The following is a 9693-nucleotide window of genomic DNA, read 5'->3' as shown; positions in this document are numbered from 1 at the left end:
ACACACACACACACACACACACACACACACACCAAAAAAAAACCAAACAAACAACCACCACAACAAAAACCTGTGGGGGCAGGAGGGGACATGCTCACAATTGGCAAAGCTGGGTGTGGGCCCAGGACAGCCTGACTCCAAGGCCCCTCTCACTACCCTCTCACATGGCAGTGGTGGAAATGGTGAAGCAGAAATCCCAAATCCAGACATTTTAAGAACGGGCCTTTCTATTTGTTATGTCCCTTTGTTTCTATGAAAATAATTTTTGAAGCCTGCATTTTTAAGAATTAAGTGGTTACCATTAGATTCACCAGCAGTGAAACTTACGTGATATTTGCCTTGCAAAGAAACACTGGCCTGCCAGGCCACAGGGTTAGAAGTTTCTGGAACAGCGTGAGGGCTGTTTGGGAGGTTACAGAGTACCAGAGATCATTTGGCTGAATGGCTCCGTTTCTGAGGTGGAGGAACTTGGTTAAGGTCCCTCAGCAGAATGGGAATAAAAGGCAGAACTCGAACCCAGGTCTCTTCCCTTCCCTTCCAGGACCCAGCCATGCTTTTTCTGCCTCCAGCGTTGCTAGACAATAGAATGGAAGTAGAGGTATGTTCTTGGAGACACTCAGTGTCTCTTTGAATATGGTGTTTTCCTGGGACATAACAGTGTGTGACATCTAGACAGATGATAGAATCACTCAAAAAAAAAAATTCTCCATGGAGCTCAAGCTGGCTTCAAGCCTACAATTCTCATGCCTCGGTGTCCTTTGCGGTATTACAGGCATGTGCCACCATGCCCTATTTAGGATGGATTTGAATGTGCCATGAGATGCCAAGGTGCCCAGATGTAGTGCTGATGTGCAGTAACCTCGCTGGTTCTCTCCCTTCTGAGCACCTGTTGGGACGACACAGGCCCAGTGGTTTGTGGGTAGATGTACATACAGTGTGTCATACTTCTTGGTCTGAGCACTTAACTCCTGGTAGAGATGTTCCAGTGTGTCCTTCCCCAGCCATAACTGGTGATGTCCCAAGTGGCAGAGGTCCCCATGAGCCAGCCTCTGCAGAGAGCCCTCTGAAATCCACCTTGTGTATGTATTAAGAAGACATGCCTGTCATGTTAAGCTAGCTAAAGTGATGAGGTTGTGTGTTACTGCAGCATAATCTGGCACATCCTGACTGATGCTCCTGGTGTTCCGTCATGTGCACAGTTCTGGGTCAAAGCCACTGGTGGCCAGGCACCATGGTATTTTCTCCACTTAGATTGGATTAGCTCTCATAGCCCTGGTATGTCATGAGCAGACCCTTACGCTGTGATGAAGCCCACCATGTTCCTGATGTGGCCCCCCAAGAAAAAGTACCTGTTCCCTGGGTAGGAGACTGCCACTCCCCAACAGACTCTTCTAGCAAATCTCAATGGCTCCATCTTTGTGGTGGAGGGGAGGAGTGTTCGTATAGAGAACAGTAAGTATACAGGGCACAGTGACAGCAGCCATCTCAACACACAGCTCCTTTGGAATGGCAATCACTGGTCGTCTCGGGAGCAGGACACTGGAGGGTGACAGTGACAAATTGGATATATCCCTTTCACTTCAATAGCTCACTATTCAATAGTCTAGTCAGAGGGGGAGCGTAAGGGAGGGGCACAATAACACAATTCATCTGAAATACATCTGCTAACAGGCAGGTGAGCATCCTGTTATCAGGGTGGCCAGAGTCGTGTGAGGCCGCCACGCAGAGGTGTGCAAACTGAGGCTAGAAGAGTGGATGAGAAAGGCCGGTGCAGCCCAAGGACCTGTCACAGGAAGAGGGATGAGACTGGATGGTGGAGACGTCATCTAATGATGGAAACGCTCTAACCAGACTGGAGCATGCGGTTCGCATGAGGCAGGCAAGCAGAGCAGAGTCTGCTCACAAGAGCCTCAGATGCCTCTGCCACAGAAGTTGAGCTAAACAAGGTCTTGTAACTGCACGTCCAGGACGACTAAGCTAGCAAGTCTCTTCGGAGTTCAGACTGATCTCTTTATGTCTTAGACTCAACTCTCAAGGCTCTTAAGCCCTGGGAGAGGAAGGGCTGTGTCCAAGGTCACTGAGAGCCAGAGGGTGAGTGGTTTTAAACTTCAGGGGAGTAGGAGCCACAGCAGCCTGCCGCTTCCGCAGCACTTAGCACAGGCGCACAGGCTTGCAGAACCAGGTTAAACCCCGGGACCACCAGCAGCTCTACTGGAGTGTGCATGCTCTTGCATTTCCCTTTGAAAATCAAGAGACTGTCCTGCAACTCCCTAGAGAGAGGTGACCAGCAATCAGACTTACACATCCTGGGAAGCCAAATATTCCATGCTAGGTGTCAGTACCCATCAAACACCTACCTTCCAGAGCTCATCTTGTCTCAGTCAAGGGAGCTGGGCAGTAACTATGACAGCTGTAAATTTTTTCCCTGATTCTTTTTCTTTCTGTTGTGAAACATGAAAGAAACAATACCTAGCACCGAGTAGGCACACAAAATAATACCCAGAGAGTGAATGCAGCAGAGATGCTCTGGGCACAATTGTTATAGGAAGTAATCTAAAACAGAGCTTCCTTTGAACGGTCAAGGACACTTGACAAGCTGGGTGTAGTGGCACTTGCCTGTGATACTAGCACTCAGGAGGATGGAGGGCTGGAGGCCAGCCTGGGGTACATGGGGAGACCCTATCTCAAAAAAAATCACTTTAGATTCTAAAAGAAGACATCAAACGTGAGTCTTCTGTCTCCTCTGAGCATCGCTTGTGGAGGACAGAGAGGCGTTATGGGAACCAGAGTGTGTAGCATGTGACTGAGAAGACCAGCTGAAGATCTAAAGTCTGACTTGCTCATTCTACAGATGGTGCAGCGAAACCCCGGATGGAGGCTGACCTGCTGCGGGTCCCATCCTGCTCATTTCCCAGCCAGCCAGAGCTGTGCGGTCCAGGACACAAAAGGAGAGTCGAGATGGGTTGGACGAACCACACAGCTGTGACAGGGTATGTCCTGCTGGGACTCCAGGAACACCACAGCCTAGAGATAGTCCTGTTCGTGCTTTGTCTGGGCATCTACTGCACCACTCTCCTGGGAAACTCCCTCCTGGTGGGGCTGATTGTGCTGGACCCCCACCTCCACAACCCCATGTACTTCTTTCTCAGCAACCTCTCTCTCATAGATATCTGTGGTACCTCTTCCTTCATACCTCTGATGCTACGCAACTTCCTGGATGTCCAAAGGACCATCTCCTTCCCCAGCTGTGCCCTGCAGATGTACATGACCCTGGCTCTAGGTGCCACAGAGTGCCTGCTTCTGGCTGTGATGGCGTACGACCGGTATGTGGCTATCTGTCAGCCACTTCGGTACTCGGAGCTCATGAATGGGCAGCTATGTGTGCAGATGGCAGGAATAAGCTGGGGACGGGCTTTGCCAACTCGCTGCTGCATTCCATCCTTGTCTGGCACCTCCCCTTCTGTGGCCATAATGTCATCAACCATTTCTTCTGTGAGATCTTGGCAGTGCTGAAGTTGGCCTGCGGGGACATCTCCCTCAATGCACTGATATTAATGATGGCCACAGCTGTCCTGACAATGACTCCACTTCTGCTCATATGTCTCTCTTACGTTTTCATCCTGGCTGCCATCTTTAGGATCCCCTCTACTGCAGGCCGGGCCAAAGCCTTCTCCACCTGCTCTGCCCACCTCACAGTGGTGGTGATTTTCTATGGGACCATATCCTTCATGTACCTCAAGCCCAAAGCCAAAGACCCCAGTGTGGATAAGATCATCACACTGTTCTATGGGATTGTGGCACCCTCACTAAATCCCTTTATCTACAGTCTGAGGAACATGGAAGTGAAGGCCGCCATCACAGCCCTGCTGCGGGGAGGTCTGCTCACCAGGAAAAAGTCCCACTTTTAACTCATTCTCTCTCTTTCTCAGTCAGCAGAGACTAAGTTCTATTGGGGAGATGGCTTCAAGTTCTCAGTGGCTTACAAACCACTAAGGTCTTTTTCTCACTCACGTCTCAGGTCTATTAGACCTATGCTTGGCTGGGGTTCTGCTCGGCATCACCCTTCTGGGACTCAGGGTCACAAAGCAGTTACAACCCAGAATGTTGCTGATGACCATGACCAAGGGAAAAGAGAGGCAAACCAGCCTGCATGCGCTCTCACAGCGTCCACTCAGAAGGGACACAGGCCAACACATGGTCACATCTAATGTGTACAGGGGAGAAACCCAGCCTGGCACATGCTTGGAAGAAAAAAGAGGACTCAGAGATTTTTGAAAACCTAATGGCCAGCACCCAAAACGGGAGAGTCAGCCCAAGAGGAAGTAAGACTTGGTTTCCTCTGCCCTGGTCTCTCCTTCACAGACCCATACTGGCTTCATCACCCCAACAAAGTTCCAGTTAGCTTACTCACATCAGCTTTACATCAGCACTTTCCGGAACGTCCTTTCCGTATGGGTTTGGTTAGAGTTGTCCATAGGACATACGTGTACAGAAACTCGGAAGCCAAAGTGAGCAACATCCATTCCTGCAGGCGCACTCACATCACTAATATGCTGAATCCCATCGTTAGTGGCCTGTCCGGTTCTAGCCAGATCCCCTCCCTGAGCTGTTCTCAGGCTGGGCCAAGTGCAGCTATGTGCCAAAAGGTGCCTGCTTCTCCTGGGGGCCGTGTGATCATTAAGCTTGACGACAGTGAGAGCTAGACACAGTTCTTATTTGTCTTCCCAGCTCTAATCCACCCTCACTCTCCTTCCCTCATGCCTGTCTTGACTGATCACCAGCCCAACAGCCTGTAAAAGCTTCAGGCCCAGTGCCAAACGCAGAGATCCAGCTTGATGGGTCTCCTTAACTACTGCCATGATTGTGGAAGTCTGACCTTGTACTGATTTTATGAAAATATCTCATGCCCCAAGACTGAACTTTTGGCAGGCCTCCAGTAAAGACAGTAATACTCCTTGAGATTATTTAAGACTGCGTACTTAACGTGCAGTCCTACTGTGTACCCAGCTTGTTGAAGTTTAACCTGCCTTTAAGAGAACAATGTAAACCAGTCTTACTAGGCTTTGGATTCCTCATGTGGTCCACTTCTCAACCTAAGCTAATGCATAGCTTTACTCTTGTTATGTACTGGTCCATTAACCCAGAATAATGTGTATGTTGTGGTAACCATTGTCTGCAAACAGCTAACAGGTTGGGAGCAACTTTAAAACAAATGCCCACCACAAATGTTGAAAGCAACATGTGGATGTCGGTTGTTAACATTTGTGTGGTTCTGTTTACTATCCTGGGTCATTTGGGAACAGTAAAGTTACTTCCTTTTTAAAACTCTATTCAAGATTTTGGTAAGAATTCCTTTTTGCCCTATGCTGTATTGTCTGTGCTGTTCTATAAAATATAGTTCAAAGCCAGTTTTTAGAGATAGACATAAGACAGGAAGAGATCAGACAGACACAGGGACAGGCACACAAACAGACACAGAACAGATAGGAGACAAGGACATCACACACACACACACACACACACACACACACACAATATACAGACTATAGATAGACCAGTAACTACAAATTACAGACAGAAGACACGAGAAGACAAGAGAAGATTTCAAATATTGGCTCATTGTTGGTCAAATTAACCCAAGAGAGTTGAGTATGGTGGTGTATTCCTTTAATACCAGCACTGGGGAGGAAGAGGCAGGCAGAATCTTCATGAGTTTGAGATCATCCTGGTCTACATAGTGAGTTCCAGGCCAGCCAGGGCTCCGCAGTGAGACCCTGTCTCAAAAAATAAGAAAAAAATTTAAACCAAGAGAAAGTGCTTGGTTTCCATTCCTTACTGCAACATTTTAGCATTCTCTGGGGTTACATTTAATGTATTAACAACCCATGATCCCAACAATGAACTTCTTGTATACTTCCATGGCCTCCCACTATTACGGCATTAAGTCTAAAGTTCTTTGACTGAGTCCTCCAGGCCCTTAGGAGCCCCGCCCCCTCAGCAGGACTTGTTCTCCCCCACGTGGGTCGGCCTCTCATTACATCATCTGGACTGGCCTCACCCTCAGGCTATTCATGAATCACACCAAGGCCAAGTTTTCAAGCCATTTTAGACACTATCTCCTCACACGTTCTTTCTTGATGCATCTGGAGGTTGTCGTCTTCATATCCTACGGCACTTTATTGGGACCCTTCACTGGGATCGATCCCATCCTTGTCAACATGAGAGCTCCTCTGGAGCAAGGTGCCACCAACGCTGACTCGTCCCCATGGCTCTAATGGGGCTACATGACTGTGGAACTGATTGTCACCGGCAGGCAACACTGAGCCATGTTACTAGGCATGCTCCAAGCAGTGGCAGGCAGACAGGGGACTTGGTGTGGTTGCATTTACAGATACATGCAAGGAAACAGTAATGACTGCTGGCCACAGCTATGTGTCCGAGGCAGGCCAGGCTTGCTGGATCTTAGATTCTCCCGATGACCCAAGTCAGTCAACAACTCGGGGTTCCAGGCCTGGCAGAGCTGCTCTGTAGACCTATCTTATTGCTGGCTCCTCCAGGACTCCAACAAACACCTCAAATCCAAAACGTCCCAAACTGCTCATCATCCCCAATCACAACTGTGTCATTTTATCAGGGGATGGCACCATCACCCAAGTCAGAAAGATAGAGGTCATCTGGGTTTTCATAACCCACCACACCACATGCCACCAGGCACTTCGCGCTCTGGAGTCTGCCTCCTGGAGCTCCTAAAGCAGCCTCCTCCTTCCACTGGTACCATGTGAAGAAGCCTTCACTGTTTACCTTTCAGTTAGTGTGGTAGATCTGTCACTGCATCACCTCCCCCCATACCCTTCACACCAGCCCTCAAAACGGTTTGTTCAGGCTACTCTCCTGCTCAGATGTTTCCAGGAGCTACTCATTCCCATTTTCCTAGGGTAAAGACCACACTGTCTATCTGTCCAAAGCATCATTAGCTGCTTTCCTTCATCACCCCCCCACACACACACCCATACACACACACACACACACACACACACACACACACACCCCTCTCCAGGTCCACTTCACTCTTCACAGCCTCCTATGCATCAGTCTTTCCTGCCTCTGTCATTCCCCATCACTATGACCCTTTCCAAACATGCCGTGACCTTTGTCTATTATATATGCAACAGGCTGGGCACTATATTAAGTGTCCTATGTGCTGTGGAATGTCTTTCTGTATGTTGTGAATGTGTGCTGCTCTGATTGGTTAATAAATAAAATGCTAATTGACCAGTAGCCAGGCAGGAAGCATAGGTGGAATATGCAGACAAGGAGAATTCTGGGAAGAGGAAGGCTGAGTCAGGAGTTGCCAGCCAGACACAGAGAAGCAAGATGGACAAGGCAGAACTGAGAAAAGGTACCAAGCCATGTGGCTAAACATAGATAAGAATTATGGGTTGATTTAAGTGTAAGAACTAGTTAGTAATGAGCCTGAGCTAAAGGCTGAGCAGTTACAATTAAAATAAGCTTCTGAGTGATTATTCTGTAAGCAGGCCATGGGACTGCAGGGGCCTTGGTGGGACCTGAGAAACCTTCCGACTACACCTAAGTACTTTAGTGACTGGTAGAACGAGTCTCAGGAAAGGAATAAAAGAAGGGCACTCATAACCACAGAGCAGCTTTCCCAACATCTTGGCATTATGGCAACCCCATTCCCTGCCCTCTTCACTGCCTTCCACACTCTTGTGGAGACAGTCCTAAGCTCTGGTTATTGGGTCAACTGTCCTCATGGCCCAATTCTCCCTATCCCAGGGTGAGAATGACTTATCTCCCATCCAAGCACTAACCAGCCCAGCTCTGCTTAGCTTCTTTGATCATCCAAGTTTAGGTATGTTCAGGTATGGTCATAGATAAGAAATAGTATCTTTCTTTTTAAAAAAAATTTATTATTTTTAAACGTGTGTCTGTGTGTTTGTGTATGTAGGAATGTGTACCACTTGTGTGGAGAGGTACCCATGGAATCCAGAGGTGGAGTATTCCCTGGAGCTGTAGTTACAGGCATCTTATCCTTTAACTGGGTATAGGGAATTGAACTCGGGTCCCTGGAAGAGCAAAGTGTGCTCTTAAGCACTGAGCCATCTCTCCAACCATTTTATTTTATTTTATTTAAGAGAGGGTCTGTGTAAACTTGGCTAGCTTGACCTCATGTTAATTCATGGGCTCCTACCCCTAGAACGCTGGGGTAGATTAAAGGCGAGCACCACCAGCCCTGGCTCAAGAATGGCACTTCCGATACAGGAATGGACATCCAGCCCATACACCTTCTCTCCTTGCCACTCAGTCAGCCACTTCATTCTCTACTCAGTGCCTCAGAGAAGAGATCTGATTGCAGAGAGTAAAGAATAAAGTGGTGTTTTCTAGGCTTTGACCCTCAAAGGCCTGGGCTGTGAAGAGAAGAGAAGGGACTTAAGGCACAGAGAAAAGATTTGGTAGAAAGGTGAGGTCATCTCATCTCCAGACTGACAGATGGGAGGGGTGAAGGAGGGAAGAAGTGTGAGCCTGTCCAGATTCCCTACAGAAGCCTCGCTGAGCCCCGGCTTCCTCTACAGGGTTTAAAAGCAAAGACAGCCGGGCGGTGGTGGCGCATGTCTTTAATCCCAGCACTCGGGAGGCAGAGCCAGGAGGATCTCTGTGAGTTCAAGGCCAGCCTGGTCTCCAAAGCGAGTTCCAGGAAAGGTGCAAAGCTACACAGAGAAACCCTGTCTTGAAAAAGGAAACAAAAAAAAAAAAAGTGAAGACAACTTATCTTTGCCCCATCAAGTAAAACCCAGCACAGTACCCCGGAAGAGCGCTGGCTTCGTGCTGTGTCTGGATAGCCCAGTTCCTCAACACCTCAGGTGACACCGAACTCGGGGGCAGGAACCCGGGGCTATGTAGACACAACAGGAAACGGCTCAGCATTCAGCAGCCGGTCTGACTGCTGACTGAGAACCAGCTGGGATGACAGAGCTCCCAGAAGACGGGTGACGTATGGACACCGGGGACTAGAGAGGATTCTTCTAGTATCTCAGCTCAAGACAAGATCCTCAAAACTCAGCTATGAACCCACGGGGAAAAAAAGAGTCCAGGTGCCAGGCATGATGTCCATGTCTGCAATTCCAGGACCCAGAGGATCATGATCTCCAGGACAGATCAAACTATATACACAGTGACACACACACACACACACACACACACACACACACACACACACACACGATAAGAAATCTCAATTCATACAAGATTATTTCTGGCATGCAAGAAAAAAAATGGAAGCTTAAAATAGTAGTTCCTTTCTTACGATGCTTTGTGCATCTGAAATTTGTACCTGTTACTCCAGTTTCCTGGCACCTGAGCTTCCTTCTCAGTGGGTGTGGGCGTCATGGGGAAGCCTATCTTACCAACTCATCTCTGTATACACACAGCAGGCACACACCCCTCTTCACTACCCCAGACTGGGATCCATAGCGGTTGGGAAATGGACATCAGGGAGTTTTTGGAACTCAACACCTGGACCAGATGAGAGGGATGCAGGTGTGCAAACCCTAGGGCAGAAGCCACAGATGGTAGCTCCAGCATCTTCTTCAGGAAGATCCTGTCACCGCACGCTTTCCCCGTGTCCCTGCCTCCATTTCCCCGCACCCTGGCCCCAGGAGGAAATGAAAGGCGGCA

At 48.6% G+C, this 9693-nt stretch overlaps 1 protein-coding gene across 1 annotated transcript; it reads left to right on the top strand.

Annotated features, from left to right (window-relative positions):
- Positions 1-2958: 2958 nt before the first annotated feature.
- Positions 2959-3908, top strand: LOC114703192 (olfactory receptor 13C2-like). The gene is given in 2 exon segments (XM_028883929.1): positions 2959-3406; positions 3409-3908. Coding segments are annotated over 2 exon segments (948 nt in total).
- The last annotated feature ends 5785 nt before the right edge of the window (positions 3909-9693 follow it).

Source organism: Peromyscus leucopus, chromosome 2 (genome assembly GCF_004664715.2).
Source record: "Peromyscus leucopus breed LL Stock chromosome 2, UCI_PerLeu_2.1, whole genome shotgun sequence".
Lineage (NCBI taxonomy): Eukaryota > Metazoa > Chordata > Mammalia > Rodentia > Cricetidae > Peromyscus > Peromyscus leucopus.
Note: the sequence above shows the minus strand (reverse complement) of the source record. Positions and strands in the feature narration are given on the sequence as shown.